General features: G+C 33.8%; 1 protein-coding gene across 1 annotated transcript; it reads right to left on the bottom strand.

The window, feature by feature from the left end:
- Window positions 1-9,955: 9,955 nt before the first annotated feature.
- On the bottom strand, window positions 9,956-18,596 carry LOC133337582 (neural cell adhesion molecule 2-like; the record flags this gene model as incomplete). The annotated part of the gene is made up of 4 exons (XM_061545797.1): window positions 18,357-18,596; window positions 13,752-13,859; window positions 13,318-13,455; window positions 9,956-10,127 (listed from the first exon to the last, which is right to left on the bottom strand). Coding segments are annotated over exons 1-4 (656 nt in total), but the record flags the coding sequence as incomplete, so codon positions are not given.
- Between the last annotated feature and the right edge of the window lie 416 nt (window positions 18,597-19,012).

The following is a 19,012-nucleotide window of genomic DNA, read 5'->3' as shown; positions in this document are numbered from 1 at the left end:
GTTTGCGTACAATGGGAAAAATTTATGTACCGATTTTATTTACGTAAATTTAATCTCAATCAGATACCCTTTTGAAATATATATGGAAGCTGTGCCTGCATCTGCACCAATTTCAAAAGGTTATACCGTCAAATATATATGGGAGCTATATCTAAATCTGAACCGATTTTTACGCAGCTTAGCAGACATCATTCTAGACTCAATTCAGTACGCTATGCCAAATTTCGCACAAATCGAAAGATATATATATATATATATATATATATATAGGGACTTTGGTACACCATTTACATAAAATGGAACGAAACTATATATGGGAGCCAAATCTAAATCAAGCCCCATTTTCACGAAACTAAACAAATCGAAAGATATATAGGGACTTTGGTGGACCAGGAGGAGGAAAATATATTTCGGAGCTATACTTAAATCTGAACCGATTTTTACGAAACACACATCATTCTGAACTTAATTAAGTACGCTATCCCACATTTAGTGCAAATCGAAAGACATATAGAGACTTTGGTGCACTATTTAAATAAAATCGGACGAAACTATATATGGGAGCTATATCTAAACCTGAACCGACTTTCACGGAACTCAGCACACATCATTCTAGACTATATATGGGAGCTATATCTAAATCTGAACCGATTTTCACGAAACTCAGCACACATCATTCTAGACCCAATTTAGTACTCTATGCTAAATTTCGTGCAAATCGAACGATATATAACGACTTTGGTACACCATTTACATAAAATCGGACGAAACAATATATGGGAGCTATAACTAAATCGGAACGGATGTCAACAAAACTTTACGGGCGTCAACCTGTAGTATCTGGATTATAAAACGTTTGAACATCTATAATATTGCCAGGAGCATTATACTGGCAATATTTGTGCGATTGAGACAAAATTTCACACAGCGTACTGAATTAGGTCCATATTGATGTATGCGAATTTTTGCTGGAATTGGTTCAGATTTAGATATAGTTTACATGTATAGTTTCGTCCGATTTGACGTAAATGGAGCACCATACTGCCAATGATTGTCCGATTGAGACAAAATTTTGCATAGCGTATTGAAGATGCTACAGGTTGACATCTGTACACCATAGATTCATAGACCATAGATTCTGATCTATTTGCACGATATTTTGTTTTGTGAAATCGGTTCAGTTGTAGGTATAGCTGCCACTTGTACAATGGTGCAAATTGAGGAAATAGAGGAGCATATGTCAGTTCAATTTACATAGTGTATTGGATTAAAGTCGTTTCAGGTTTAGATATAGCTTCCATATATATTTACATCCGATTTCACCTAATGATGTACCATAACAAGTAAAGTTTGTCTAGGACAAATTAGTGCACAACGTACCAAATGGTACCTAGAATAACGTGTATTGGATTATTGTGTCGGGCATGAACCATACGGTTGCTAAAATACTTTCATTTATATAGCACCATACATATTTTGCTCGACTTCATACAAATGATTGACATTAAATTTTTCAAAAATTTCAGAATGGTATGTGATTGGGTTGTTTTAATTTTGGTACAAATGTATATGTACTTCGCATAGTTAATTGTGTTAGATTCCATTTCAATTGAGCCCCAAAGATGCTATGTCTATTCTATTTACAGGATATTGAACATATGAGCATCTCTTGTATGTACCAATGTGGTGAAGGGTGTCATATAGTCGGCCCCGTACGAGTTTTGATCTTTCTTTACTGGTTTTAAATAAATATGTTTTAAAAAACTGTCAAAAATGGAAAATTGTAATGAGAATCTATTTTTTCAAGTTTACACATATTTAATTTCAATATACATACATATGTATTTTATGTACATGACAATATTTTTCCAAAATAATATTTTTTGAATAGTTTAATCTATTTAACCTCAAAGAATGACAAATTTTACAGTTTCGTTAATATTTCAGATCTTGTGTTGAACATCAAAAACACATTTTCTGATAAAATATATTTTGTGCTACTCGAAAAATCGATTTGATATAATAAATGCCAATATTAATTAATATCTCCTCACATGCTGCAAAAATATTCCGTCTTCTTCAATCAAAGCTTTCAAAATCGCAACGTTCCTTTAGGTTAATTCCCACCCTTTGAATTTTTATTTCAAATATTTATTTTAGGAATTATTTATTATTATCGACTTATTCTAGTAATTTCTTTTTACTAAGGGTGATTTTCCGAATGTTAGGTGTATTGTACAAATTGTTGCCAATTTTGATATATTTTACAGATTTTTTTAATTTTTTATCTGTAAATGATTTTTTACGTGTGTTTAATTTACTTAATTTTGTTTTGTAAAATTATTTTAAACCAGTGAGCGGAACAGTACAGTCGGACGGGGCCGACCATACGATACCCTACACAACTACGATGGAGTTCTAACTTTCTAAAGAAGTTTATTCCGAGCCTGGGAAATATTTCGTGACATTTGCACCTTCTTGCCCGATTAGAGGTCAACAGCACATATTCGACACACTGACATATTTTCCGAATATTACTAATATTCAGTACAGTCCTTCTTATTACTTGTCCAGATTGACTTCAGCGTGGGTTGTATGGTGATGATCGGTTTATAACTGTGGCCTATATACCGATTCGGAAAATTGCAAAAAATTAAGTTTTCGGTCCACTTCATCCCAAAATTATTATCTGATCATCACCGAAAATTACAAGCGGTGTCCTTGGTCATAACTGGAACCCCATGGAAAATTTCAAATCGATCAGCGTTATATTTCCGCCCTCTAGTGTGGTAAGGGTTACTATATCATATCTGGATACGTAAGCACCTGTAAATATTTAAGAGTAACTCCCACATCCGAGAACATACGACAATATAATTGGTATCAATTTAAAGGTCAGCCACTCCTCTTGAATATACTATCAGGGTCCATTTGACTCGCTAAATATTGACCGATCTTTATCAAATCAGGCATGTTTATTCTTTGGCCTGATCCCCTTCTCCATGTAAACTTTCACGATGTTCGGGCCATAATTGCGGCCTCTGGAGCGACCAGAAAAACCGACAAAAATTTAGTATTTGGTCCATATCATCCCCTAAATATTAACCGATCTTTACCAAAAACAATAGGGGTCTTCATTGGACAGAACCCATCCTACACGCAAAATTTCGTAAAGCTTGGTCCATAACTGTGGCCTGTATCGTGTTTACAAATTATAATGGACAGACGGACGGATGGACGGACATGTCTAGATCGACTCAGATAGTCGAGATATGACGATCGGTATACTTAAAGGTGGGTCTAGGATCAATATTTCGCGGCGTTACAAACTCTTGGGGCTGCACAAAGCTATAATACCCTGACAACATAGTTGTGTAGGGTATAAACATTGCAGTAATGTAAATATTTACACAATGTTCTAATTATGTATCTACTCCAAGTCGATGTTTATACCCTTTACCCACAGTGTGGTATGTCTTTGTTCATATGTTTGTAACAGGCAAAAGGAATCGAGATAGACCTATGGTTCCCTTTTGAGAATATGCATAGAATCACTTTTTAAGTCGATTTATGCATGTCCGTCCGTCCGTATGTCTGTCCATGTTAAATTGTAAACAAAGTACAGGTCCCATTTATGATTCATATGTTATCTGTAATCTTATTTGCCCCAAGGACGAGCCCTATTGAAATTGGGGAAAATCGGTTCGGATTTATATATACCTCCCATATATATTTTCGTCCGATTTAAGGTAAATGGTGCACCAAAGTCCCTAAATGTATTTAGATTTGCACGAAACTTGTCACAGCGTACAGAATTAGGTCCAGAATGATGTGTGCCAAGTTTCGAGAAAATCGGTTCAGATTTAGATATAGCTCCCATACATAGTTTCGTCCGATTTAAGGTAAATGGTGCACCAAAGTCCTTATATATCATTCGATTTGCATGAAATTTGGCATAAAGTACTGAATTAGGTCAAGAATGGCGTGTGCCAAGTTTCGAGAAAATTGGGTCAGATTTATATATATAAATGGGTCTCCAAAGTCCCTATATATCTTTCGATTTGTACGAAGTTTGGAATGGGGCACTGAATTGGGTCCAGAATGATGTGTGCTAAGTTTCGTAAAAAACGGTTCAGATTTAGATATAGATCCAATATATATTTTCGTCCGATTTAATGTAAATTGCACTAAAGAACCAAAAATTGGCCGACCCGCACACAATTTTGTACAATGTACTGAAGTTACTATAACCTTGTGTGTGTCAAGTTTTCTTGAAATTGGTTCAGATTTGCACATAGCTCCTATATATACTTCCGTCCGATTTTAAGTAAATGGTGTACTAAAAACCCATAGCTAGGTCGATTGGCAAATCGTATTGAAATTAGTATAAACTCATGTTGGTTGTAAACCAAATAATCAATGGTGCTTGATTGATATTACATTTTAAACAGTGAATCATACCAAATAGCGTACATAAATTTAGCTTAAGGTATATTTAAAAAATGTGAAATCAATGTTCCTTCGAAAATACGACATCTGTAAAGTTACATATGTTGAATATCCCCAAAGTGGTGAAGGGTATCATATAGTCGGCCCAGTCCGACTTTACTACTTTCCTTACTGGATTTAATTGTCGTTTGTTATTATTCTCCGTACTTCCGATATAAAATTATTCTGTGTATTCTTGCTTTATTTCTTGATCGAAATAAATGTAATTTTTTAAAGAATAACAAAATTGTTACCAAAAATTGTAAACAATGTACTGATTAAATTAGCGCACTTAAAAACATAGGTAAGAATGTCATATTATTATACAAAATTTTATATGGAAAAAACTTAGCAAATACAACCAATAGGACACAATAGCACATTTTGTGAATTTTATGTATTTCAAAACATATCTTCTTCGTTCCAAAATATATCCTCATCTTAAAATACGCATATAGCAAATGTGCATACATATATTTTTTCACATGTATGCATACTTTTCATGCTATTACTCCGCATCCACGCACACTTTTAAAAGATTGTCTAACCTATGTTACTTCTATGGGATCGCATGACGTACTGTGAACATTTAAGTAAAATCTGTTCAGTGTTTTTGGGTCCACAAACAATATATGTTCTATATACATATATATATACATTAAAATGCAATGTGGAGTACATTTTACTTGAATCGTACCACGCTCATGTTGTAAGGATGCGTATTTACACCCACGTTACTCAGAAATATTTTTGAGGTATGATTACCTTAGAACTTTATGTATCCTATAGCTGGACCCGTGGCACTTCGCTGCCCCTGCTAAAGTTATCAACGTTAAATTTGAATAGCATATAGCTATAATTAATTAGTAAGCAAACTTTATCCAGCTGCAGTATGAACTAATTTTAATCTAAAAATTATGTAAACCCTGGATTTTATGCGCTCCTGCCTTTCTGATTCGTAACTGACGATTGCTGTGTGTTAGTTATTGAATTAATCGCTGTTTTCTGTAATAGTGGTAATTTTTGTTTTCTTGAAACATAAAAACAGACTTTTTCGCAAAGTGGCAAAAAATTAAAAAATTATGATGTTAATAATTTTTTTATCAATAAAGCATGAAAATGAAGAGAAGGATGTTAGCGGAATTACTGAACTGGTTGTTATTGTTAGTACAGTTAATGACATAATAATTATTTGTTAGTACATAATAATTATTACCACTGAACACGTGTTGTGCGTACATTTCGAAGGAGAATATTTTCATTTAAATTTTGAAAGCTTAATGTTGTCAAAGTAAAACTATGAAAAAATTATAATCATATGTCTGCATGAGACTACATTGTGTAATTATGCTATGGTGTTTACTGTAGAAATTTCTATTGTTCCTAAATTGATCAACATATGTTGTAATTGATATTAAATTTAATATTTTCATACCAATTGTTTTAATTCTTCACTCAAAAAATTAAGATTAATCTGTAAAATAAAATTTTAATTTTAACCGAAATAAAGTCGATTTCATGCTAAATTGAATTTTTATTACTGATTCTCAACGTGATGTTCATAATATAAATCATTGCTTTCTTCATTTTATGAGAGCTGTTAACTATGGAGCCTGTTTCAATTATTATGAAATTGTTAGATATCGAAAAATTACCAATGCCATACATTCGCCACTAATAAATAGTAGTTTTTTTTTAATACAAACTGAGATTCAGCCTGACTATTTTGCAAAAACAAAATATTTTGTTTATGTTTTCAATTATATTAACATCGTAATAAAAGTAAACTACTGAAGACAAGAAACATATTAATATGCTAAGAATTATTTATATTTATATTAAATTCCTAATATTTTCACCATAGAGCAATGACATATCATACCCCACGAGGGGTATTATAGTGCCGAAACTTCTGGTGTAAGGAATAATAGGGGATATATGGAACATACCAAAAAGTGGCCTATACCGACAAGTGTACCAAGCGATTGTTGTACGCCAAAATGCACACGAAATACAAATTTCAGCATTTTTAATGGGTATTTTTCTAAAACCTCAAAACCCCAAATCGTGGTCCGATATTGATAACGCATGGTAGGTTGGAACATGTGTACAAAAGCCTCAAAATATTGCAATTTACAGGTCAAAGCTATATGTGGGGCTAAGGGGAATTAATATTGATTACATCGTGTAGGAAATACCGAACACTTGGTGTTATCATTATAGAAGGGACTGTGCCTAATTGAGGACCGATATAGATTAATTTCGAACATAACATTTTCCTTTTGTATCGAAATACCTTACTCCACGCTATATATTAAAAAATACCGAAAATAGGCAGGTATAAGAAAGGGCTAGGCCTCCTCCGAAGGTAGAATGATTACAACAGATAGCTAAATCGTCTTAGAATTCTATACTTTCCAGTAGAGAATATACCACATACTATGGTGGAATACGATTAAATGGGGACAAACACAAAACGCGGAACAAGTCAAGTAAATACTTTTACATAAAAGGGGTTATATGGCGAAAATTAAAATTTTTGGGAGGGAGATTTGAAACCATATACGACTACAAAATACCAAATTACAGCGAATCCGGTTGAAAACGAGCTCAAGAACCAAAAATTTCGAAACTTGTGGTGTACCCTTATATGGGAGCTATGCCTAAACATAGACCGATATAGCTCATCTTCGAACGTAATTTGCCTGCAAAAGACAACTCTCTGCATAATTTTGGAGATCTATCTATCTATGGAAAAAAACTTATTATACCTTAAGGTAAGTAAGGGTATACACGGAGGCTGTATAAAAATTCATATAAATATGCTGAAGGTTATCAGATTTTAGATATATTAATATGTGTAGTGTATATAAAGTATTCTACACCTTAACATATTCAAAATTTTCCAATAAAGTATACATAATCATGATCAGTAGTGTAACTACTTAACACAAAATTACCGACGATTGTGGATAACTGCAAATTTTTATTTGCTTATAATTTCATTAATTTACGAAAGTACCAACATAAAGCAGTCGTGAAGGCCTACCGACATTTATATTAAGAAGTGTGTTTTAACTGTATCTATATTTGCCGGTAACAAAAAAAAAAAAAAAAAAAAAAAGAATTGCACTACACTATTTAGCCATGTCTGTGAGGCCGTCTGTTGAAATTACGATAGAGCTCGCAATATTGAAGATAGAGCTTTGAAATTTTGATATACATTACTATTACTCCTAGGATGTTTCGATGGGATATATGGGTCGACCTGTGCAATAACACAATATAAAGGTCCCGACCAATCTAAGGAGTTTTTATTGCACACACGTGATGGTGGGTAATTAGGTTTAGCCCGGTCGTACTTTATGATGTTCTTATTTTTTAAAACTTAAAATTTTCTTAAATATTTGCCGAATTTACACACAATAATGTGTGTAAATATATAAAAAAATCAGGATACATTTGCAGATTCTACGAATGTTTGTTATCAAAAACTTGTCCACTCTTTCAATGCAATCTAATCAAAAAATTTGTCGTATTCAACTGTATAAACACTTATCAAAAAAAAAAAAAAAAAAAAATCAACTGTAATCTGTATCCAACCTGGATGACATATTTACATAAATAATAAATCCAATTAGTATTCACTCCAATCCATGTTGTTGATTGTATCTACAAAAGTCATCGAAAAAAACGGGAAAAAAACTTTCCATGCTTAACAACACTACAACGTTGTTGCCGAAAAAAACCCGACCAAAAAAACTTGTTGGCCAAAATACCAAATATGGTTTCTAAAACACGATATCTAACTATTTGTGTATGCTGCAACAAGGGAAAAAATCTGAAAACACCAAATCTCTAAAAAAACCGCACACAACTAAAAAAACACCCAAACCAGAGTTGAATATTGTATAAATTCCTCATGAAATTTCAATTTTAAAACTATTATGCTGCGATAACAAAAATGCTTGATTTCTCCGCACTTCATGTGCTGATGCCGCCATTTTGTTGTTGTTGTCGTCATCGTCGATGTGGTGTTCACTCTGATCCATTGGAGTCTGAATCCCTTCATAACACGACAACGGTTGCCATAAGAAACATTTCCAATTGAACACGGATATATCAGGGACAGACAAGGAAAAAAGAATCCAAAATCCGGTATTCACTCTACTCGCTTAAACACACTCACACGCACACACTTTAGCTCAAAATCATGACAAAAACAAACTACCAAAAAACCAAGTTGTTTGGTTGGATGTTCAGCTCACAAAAATGCACATTCAATAACAATTCACCCAATTCCCTCATGAAATGCCATGTGTTACAGTCAAATTGTAGAAACCCCTCTCTAACTTTTAGCTCAAAGTGATGCACATGGATTTGAAAAGCCAGAATGCAAAAGTCTGTGGTTGGTTTAAGGCGAAAATGTTTGGGATTTATTTGGAATTATAGGAAAGTGTTGTTTTTTTTTAATTTTTTAGCGCTTGGAGGTTAATAGGTCTGAAAAGGTCAATGATTAGAAATTCCTCTTGACAGATAAAATTATTTTTCGACTTAAATGAAACGAATGGCGTTCGATTTTTAAGCGTTCATGTAATATAACAAATAATTTGCAAAACGTAGAGTAAAATTTTGCTGCAGGTAGAGTTGTAATTAGATCAGCGGGGTCGATCAATAATTCGAACTTAAATAATTTTGTTAAATAAAATCGAATATACCCTAAGTAAAATATCAATATCGGTACCCCAAAGAGATCTAGCCATCTGTTGTAATCAATCCACCTTCGAAAGATATCGTGATAAAAAACTCGAACCTTACGAGAATGAAATATAAAAGACCACATTTAGGCCTAGACCCCATATATGATACCTCTCGATTTAAAAATGGCTGAAATTCGTATTTCGTGTGCCTTCAGGCTTTGTACAATTTTCGGTATCGACTTTTGTATGTTCCATATACCCTCCCACTATTTCTTACATCATCATTGCTAATAAATGGCAATACTCTATGGTGAAAATTTAAAGAATTATGTCCGAAATCGGGGTGTTTTTATTCGGACTCCGTCTCCTGCAAAATTTGCAGAATCCGACATTGAGTTCGACTCAGCAGCACTGGTTGTAACTACGCTTCCATTTTTATTCTTACACTAAAAATATCAAAATGTTCTTCTTTACTGGAAAAAAGCGTTTCCAACCTAAATCCTGCATCTAACACTCAAGTCATATACGTACGTCCGTATGTTTTCGCCTGCGTTCACTTAGAAAAGAAACATGGGAAAAGTGAACAGTTGAATCTTTGTGTGTGGGAGAGAAATAAGGATGGCAAAAACAAAATCAAATTGTTACATAAGCGAACATTCAACACTGACAATAACACGAACAAGTACTATCAAGTGGCGGGCGGGAGGCTGGGCTGGTGTTGCGGAGATAAGGAAAATGAAGTATAGAACTTGTACGCGCATAAATACATATAAAGTAAATCACACTCACGTTCGATTTTCATCAGGATGGTGCGCTCTTGCATATCGGATGCGATGCTGCTGACTTGATAAGCACGACACGTATATTCGCCAGTTTCATTTTGCGTAACAGTGGTGACACTTAATCCGTCACCCAAATATCTAAATTTTGCTGCATTCTCTGTAAGAAAAAGACAAAAACAAATACACACAGATAAGGAGATGTGAAAAAGATGGCAAAAATAGGTAAGGTGATGAACAAGCATTCAGCGATGAACAAGAGAAATCAATTGAAATAAATAACAAAGATTTGTGTTTTATTTTTTGGTGGAAAAATGGTTAAATGTTTGATTTTGATAAATGCATCCATCAGATGTGTTACAGTTCACAGGTGTAGTTAACTATTCTAAGTGGAATTTTAAATGTGGTTAAGCGAATGTCAATTATTAAGTAAGAAAATGTAAAAAAACAAACAAATCATTGATTTCTAAGAATATATAATTAAAATTATACTTGGGACACCATTTAAATTGAATCGGTTGAAACAATATATGGGATCTATTCGAATATAGATTTGCAACTATATCTAAACCGATTTGAACAAAACTCATTCTAGTTTCAATTTAGTGGAAAATTTCATGTCAATCTAACAATCTAATTGGTGACATACTTTACTTAAATCGGAAGGAAATTTATATGAAAGCTATATTAACATAAATAACTCTAAATTCGGTAGGTTGTGCACTATCGTTCAATCAGATAAAAATATATATCGCAGTTAAATCTAACTGTGCACCATTCAAACCATTGAAGCGTGGAGTACAATATTACCGGGAATATCCAGAAGAACAGTTGTCCTTGCTTCAATGTATTTTCCAGCATGATTTATACTGATTGTCATGGTTAGAATTAAGTTACCAAATTACTCCGTTTGGGTATTGAACGCTTAAACGACATCTTATGGCGACAAAAATCATGAATCGGACATTTTTTCTTAATGTGCGGGAATGAAATTTGGTGCCAAATCATGGCTGTAAGGCGGGAAACAAGGCTTTCAGAATTGGCAGCCATAGGTTTATCATTTGTTTGGCCCAAAAATAAAAAACGCTATTGCAATTGTTGAAAATTGGTTCAGATTTGGGGGTTTTAAAACGTATAAAAATAGATCAATTTTTTCGGGTAGGCTTCATATTTTCGATATTATTTGGGACATACGGCTCTTATGGGGTACTAAATTCCCCCACTAAAAGTTATAAATATAGGTTCATTTTTTGGTAACGGTACCCCAATTTTTATACCCTTCACCACACTGTGGTACAAAGTATTATGTCTTTGTGCATATGTTTGTAACAGGCAAAATGAAACGAGAAAGACACATGGTTCCTTTTGAGAATATACATTGAATCACTTTCTAAGTCGATTTATGTATGTCCGTCCGTCTGTCTGTCTATGTTAAATTGTAAACAAAGTGCAGGTCGCATTTATGATTCGAATTGGATGAAATTTGGCATAGCTCATTAATTTGGTCCAAGGAGGATATAGCTCCCATATATATATTCGTCCGATTTAAGGTAAATGGTGCACTATAAATATTTAGATTTGCACGAAATTTTGCACGTGCTGAATTAAGTCTAGAATGATGTGTGCTAAGATTCGTGGAAATTGGTTCAGATTTAGATATAGTTCCCATTTATATTTTCGTCCGATTTTATGTAAATGGTGCACCAAAGACCCTGTGTATACTTCGATTTGCAAGAAATTTGGCACAGCGTACTGAATTAAGTCTAGAACGGTGAGTGTTACGATTCGTAAAAATCGGCACAGATTTAGATACAGCTCTCATATATATTTTCGTCCGATTTTATGTACCAAAGTACCTATATATCCTTCGATTTGCATGAAATTTGGCACAGCGTATTGAAATATGCCTAGAATGATGTGTGTTAAGTTTCGTGAAAATCGGTTCAGATTTCGGTATAGCACACATATATATTTCGTCCGATTTAATAGAACTGGTGCATTAAGGTCCCTATATATTTTGCACGAAATTTGGCATAGGGTACTGAATTGAGTGTGGAATGATGTGTGCTGAGTTTCGTGAAAATCGGTTCAGATTTAGATGTGGCTCCCATATATAGTTTCGTCCGATTTTATGTAAATGGTGCACCAAAGTCCCTTTCTATCTTTCGATTTGCATGGAATTTGGCATAGCGTACTGAACAGAGTTTCGTGAAAATCCGATTTTATTTAAATTTATTTACATTTCGTAAAAATCGGTTCAGGTTTAGATATAGCTCCCATACATTTTCCTTCGATTTTATGTAAATTGTGCACTAAAGACCCAAAATTTGTACGATTGACACATAATTTTGATGAAATCGGTTTAGATTTAGATATAGCTCCCATTTATATTTTCGTTGGATTTTAGGTAATTGTTGAACCGGTTGACACGAAACGTGTCAAATTGAGACTAGAATGACGTTATAGTTTTCTAGTTGGTGCAGATGCCGACACGGCTTCCATATTAATTACAAACGGGTATCGGATTGAGATTGAATTTATTTAAATAAAATTGATTTACATATTTGTCCCAAACGACTCTAAACTTGTTCGAATAAAATGGAATTTAGCATAGGTTCCAGAAAGAGCACATATTCATGTTTGTTCAATTTCATGTCAATGTTCTTTTGAAAAGGCGGAGTCTGTTAGGAGACATATGTAGAATATACCAAAAGTATTAGGCCGAGTCCGAATTTACTGCTTTCCTTACTGGTTAAGTATTTTTGGTGTTTTGATCTTATTTTTCGACCGAATCAGCTGTAATTTAGTACTTCGAGTTCTTATTGGGTAGTAAATCTCCGAAAATCTGTCAAAATAATAAAATAAAAGTACAAACGTTTAATACCTTGTACCACAGTGTGTTGTTCAGTATAAATGCAGCTAGATCATCGCGTTGATATGTCCAATTTGTACTACTTAGATATATGGTACCGAAACATATTCATATGAAATTCTAATTTAAAATTCCAATACAAAATATTTCACATAAAATTCAATACTCAAATACGTAAAATTATATTAATGAGTCAATTATCGTTTTCTCTATTAAAATAAAATTACATGGGATTTATTAACATTCCTTTAAAACAATGGCCCTTAAAGTATTCCATTTCAAGGTATTGCTCCTTGTTGTAGTACAACAACAACACACTTCTGCTTTTGCCAGTGAATGAAAGGAAAATAAAAACAAATACCACATCGGAAATAAAGAATAGGCCGCTTTATTTCGAACATTCCCTACACCTGTGTCTGCTTTACAAGCTGTGAAAACGAATTGTGCAATAATTGAGATGTATTGTTATTGGACTTACCGACATTGGGTATAAATTCTCCATTGAAATACCAGGTAATATTCGGTTGTGGTTCACCAGTAACTTCACACCAGATTGTGGTATTCTCTCCTTCCTTTACGGTTAAAACTGATGTATTTTCGGCGAAGGTAATTTTCTCTGTTAAGGAAGGAAATGAAGAAGGAATAGAAAAAGAAGACGATGTAATAAAAGATGGAAAAGAAAAACAATTTTCTTTATAGAAATCTTGTCGCTATTGTTTTCAGGTCTATTATGTGTGTGCGTATTTCTTTTTTGTTTCTAAAGCTGTATTTTACGGTCTGCTTCGTCTTCTTCACATCCGTCCGTCTGTCTGTCGTTATTTTATTCAGTGTTTTCTTTTTTGGCTCTTAACGATCAATTAGTTTTCTATTGTTCCTAAGATATTTTGCCTGATGTTACGTTGCAATACTTACGATGGACTGTTAAATTAAACGCTTTCTCAGCACGGCCACCTTCAGCATCGACGCACGACCAATTACCTTTATCGTCCAATGCGAGATGCATAAAAACCAATTTAAGTTCTTTTGGTTGGTAAAAGAAAATGCAAAGAGAACAGAGAAGAAACAGAGAAAAAATCAAATAAAAATAATGATAGCTTAAAGTAACAATAGCTGGAGGAGCACAATGGGTTAAATATTTACGCGGAACTATTTTAAAAGTGTTGCATTAAAAAGCCAAATAAAGTAACACCATAATGGTATGGCAAAATCACCTATACTGGTGGCCAAAACTAAAGCCCTGAAATCGCAAACTGAATAAATGACCTGTTACTTTTTTTTATAAAAACCAATAAGGAAAGTTCAAAAGTAGGACGGGGCCGACTATATGATACCTTTCACCACTTTGGGTACATACAAGATATTCCTTTAGATATAATAGACATATCATCTTTGGAGGAATCTAACGAAATTAACTGCGTGAAGTTGTAGATATTTGAACTAAATTAAAACAACCCATACAGATACAATCTAAAATCTATGAAAAATTGAATGTCAATCATCAAGCATAACGATCCGAGCGACATGTTTACCTTCCTGTCTAGCAATGGTAATATTAATCATATCAAAATACGTAGACACCTTTGTATAACTCCAACATAAGAGTAAATAGAACAATATAATTGGTATCAATGTAAAGGTCAACCACCCCATTTTGGATATACCATTAACATCTCGGATCTATGTCCTGCAGGTGTAAATATATATGCCACAGAATGCCTAATTTATAATTTTTCACACAAAAGTCTGGGTCTTTTTCATCCACTAAATATTGAGCGATCTTCATCAATTCTATGGTCAGCTTAATCTGAGTAAAATTTTGTAATTTTCGAGTCATAATTGTGGCCTCTAGAGTGACCAAAAAACTGACATACAAAACTAAACATTAACCGATAATTACCAAAAACAATAGAGATATTCTTTGGTCAGAACCAGAGATGGTCCGTCAAAAACAGTGACAGTAAGAAATCCACCCAATGGCATTAGGGTTTTTGACAAAATAGCTATTTCCATTAATTAATTTGGAAATTACATAAGATTACGCAAATCCATATCAAATTTCAAAAAAATTTTTTTCTGCAAAAAGTTTAGAGTTTTTTATCAGTCCTAGTAAGGCATAGTCGGATATATGTAAAAATAATATACATACATATATTCATGAGAATAACTTTATATGATAATAACATTTGAATACATGAAGTTTACTACATTTTATACAGATATATGACGTTTTCGACGTTTACACCTTTTTGGCAGTCGAAAACATAAGAATTCCTCACATGGATCATCACTTGTCAGAACCCAATTATAACTGCGGTCTTTATCGCGTTTATAAATTATAATGGACATACGGACGGACACACTGGTCTAGATCTACTCAGCTAGTCTAGATATGACGATCGGTATACTTAAAGGTGTGTCTAGGACAGCAGTGCCCAAAATAGGTCGCATGAACTGTCGGTGTTTGTCAAAACTCTCACACACACAATGATAAAAATAGAAACATTTGAAAATAAAAAATATTTTCAAAATTGTCATTCATTCCTTTTTGTTCTCATACACTGAACGAAAAAATTAGGATTTTTTTTCTCACAGTTTGATAAGAGAGAAACATAAATTTGAAACTTGTGTATTTGAAACAAATACAATAACAAACATTTGCATGTATTAGTGTGGACAGCCCTGGTCTAGGACCAATATTTCGCGGCGTTACAAACTCTTGGGGCTGCACAAAGCTATAATACCCGAACAACATAGTTGTGTAGGGTATAAAATGGGGTAATATGGGTATTACCCCCAATAGTGGACGCATACTAATAAAATTTGGGAGGAAGATTTGTTACCTATTAGGATTACAAAATACCGATACAAAATGTGTTGAAGAACGCGCACAAAATGTGTTGAAGAACGTTAAATCCCAAAAGCTTTTATGCATTTGTTAATTCTAAAAGAAAAGTTAGTGAATTTCCTAGTAGTATGAAGAATGGTAGTAAAGATTCCGCTGATACGGTTGAAATAACAGACATGTTTGCAGATTTCTTTCAAAGTACATACTCTACATTCACATTCAACTCAAAGTATGCTTTTAATATTGATAAAATAAACAATTTCGCTAATTTTCTTCTAACAGAAGATGAAGTGTTGAATGGTTTAGTTTCAATAAAGTATTGTTGCTCCCCTGGTCCTGACTGCTATTTTTAATCTTTCGCTGTCTACAGGGTACTTTCCTCTGTCCTGGAGATCTAGCTTCATTATCCCCTTACATAAGTCTGGTAGCAGAAATGTTATTGAAAATTATAGGGGTATTGCAAAATTAAGCTCCATTCCAAAACTTTTCGAACTTCTAGTATCACGTAGAATAATTCATTTCGTTTCGCCAATAATTTCACCTTGTCAACATGGTTTCATAAAAGGGAGATCGACTTTAACTAATCTGATGGAATTAACATGCCATGCACATCATGGATTTTCTACAAAGCAACAAACAGATTTAATTTACACTGATTTTAGTAAAGCATTTGATACGGTGTTACACAAACTTTTATTATTTAAATTGGACGCCATGGGTTTTCCATTCAAAATTTTGACTTGGATTTCATTCTACTTGCAAAACCGCACTCAAAGCGTATCTTATAATAATATTTTCTCTAGAAATATTGATGTTCATTCTGGAGTTCCTCAAGCCATTTAGCCATTTAGGTCCACTATTATTTGTGTTATACCTTAACGATCTTCCATCAGTGATTAAATTTTCTAAAGTGTTGATGTTTGCTGATGATGTAAAACTTTTCAGAAATTTAGACTCACTAAATCAAGCCCTTAATCTACAAAATGATTTGCACTCTCTTGAATACTGGTGCAGTATTAACGGCATGTCACTGAATCCTAAAAAAAAGTAAAAAATTATGCCTTTCTAAATGTCGTTCAATTCCCACCAATTATTTTATAGGCTCTTACAAATTAGACAATGTGGATTCTTTTGTTGATCTTGGTGTTATCTTAGATGATAAATTGCGATTTAATTTGCATATTGAGTCATGCGTAAATAAAGCCAAATCTTTACTAGGATTTATAAAACGATGGTCTAAAGAGTTTGACGACCCTTATGTGACTAAACGTTTATTTGTTAGTCTGGTTCGGCCTACATTAGAATATGGATGTGTGTTGTGGAGCCCGTTTTACAGTTGTTATTCTAAAAAAAAATGAATCTGTCCAAACACAATTTCTCTTATTTGCTCTTAGAGGTTTGCCTTGGAGTACAGTTGAAGGACTCCCTCCTTATGAAAATCGTTTAAAACTTATTAATCTTCCAACACTAGAACGAAGACGTTTAATGCTGAGATCTATATTTTTAATAATGTACCTTCACGTCTTACTCGTAATTATATACCGCTTTATCTTCCTTTAGTGAGATCTAATTATGAGTTATGTAATCCCTTTAGATCACTATGTGAAATATATAACAACCTGTATAATCGCATCTCTTTATCTGATCCAATACATGTAATTAAAAAGTCTATTCTAAATTTAGAACTGTAGAGTGCAAGCAGTTGCCAGATGTTTATGTTTTGTGTTTGTCTTTATTGTTGTGTTTAATTAATTAACTTTAAACTGTTTAACCGGCTGATGTTTACTGTAGCCGGTGTTTCCCAACATTACTAACCCTCTATAATCCGGATTATGGGGTGTACGTTCTCCCTACGTTATGGGGAGGAGGCCCCCTCAGTCGGCAGGGGCGAGTAAGAGTGGCGTGGGAACGATCGAAAAAAAAATATAAATAAAATAAAATTGTGGGTACCGTCATATGGGGATTCTTAGAGGCGAAATTTGATACCCAATAAATACTGGCAGAGGTAGAATTATATGGGGGATATGCCTACAATAGAGCGAATTTACTTAATATTGTTGTTTACTTTTGTAATCAAAGAAAATCCCTCCTTTTCAATGGCAGGTATCGTTACCGATCACTGAAACATCCGAAATCAAAAAGAAATCGCAAATTCCAACATGATTTGAAGGAGTACATGTGTGTTATGAACTAGGACAATTAACATCGTGCAAAAATTAAAAAAACAGCGGACTTATAAAAACAGCGGACTTATATGTTGTCGGAAAATCAGGAAGACCTTCGTCGATATATTCCAAAATCTATATACATAAATATCCCATTGTGTATTACCTTATTAAAATTACTATAGAATTTATATAAAAACTAAGGAAAAAACAAAAAAGCGATTCTACTTAGTTGGAACACAATGTTTTACAACGTGTTAACAATGTCATTAAATACGCATTAAAACACCCGCCATTGGCAATTTCGTTTGTAACACTAGTAAACATCTATTACCTCCGCCCAGATAAACACAATCGCACACACACACACGTTCACATTCACTCACCCTCACGCAAACACATAAATATCAAGAAAGGACATAAGATAAGGTTAGCAGAGGTTAGTTGCTACATCTAGAAACGACAAAAAAAAACATAGAGCAGAGGAAACACTAAAGTTCATTTTACCTGGTTTTGAACTCGATTCAATGTGGATGCGTCCTTTATGCTCTTTGATTATTTCACCTTTTGGCGACTTCCAGTGTAGTTTGACATCCGGTATGGGACTGCGGCACAGCACCATAAACGATTCATTTACGTAGCGGACCATTTGCGGATAATACGGTATCAGTGTTAGGCCACTACTAACACCAGCATCATTGGCATTGGCTGTGGCATCGTTCTCATGATGACTTCCAGAGACCATTACTACTGCACAACGGCGAACATGAAAATAGAGAAAAAGATGGAAAGAATGGAAAAAAATAAGAATAAGTAACAAAGATAATTAGCTGAACATGTTGGTATTACAAAACAAAGCTGATCAAATTTATATTGTTTTGCTTAAGTTGACTGCTAATGACACTTGTCCCTAGATTAAAATCAATGTTTAGCATTTTGTTGCAAGTGGTCCCCTCATCACAACGGCCAACATCTATCTCATCGCCACCATACATCCAGCACAACACAGCCCTTTAGCAATATTGAGTCTTGTATTGTCTTCCCTTTATGCTTTCATCATCGATTGTCCTAATATTGACATTTTTCGACAGACAAGGGAATCGGGATCAGGATAAAGAGGGCAAATGACGAGGGCAAATGACGAGGGCAAATGGCACGTTTTC

This window comes from Musca vetustissima, unplaced genomic scaffold, assembly GCF_032173495.1.
Source record: "Musca vetustissima isolate MV318-11 ecotype Yass unplaced genomic scaffold, APGP_CSIRO_Mvet_v1 utg42608, whole genome shotgun sequence".
NCBI classification, from domain to species: Eukaryota; Metazoa; Arthropoda; class Insecta; order Diptera; family Muscidae; genus Musca; species Musca vetustissima.
The sequence above is the reverse complement of the archived record's forward strand: the minus strand, read 5'-3'. Positions and strand labels throughout refer to the sequence as shown.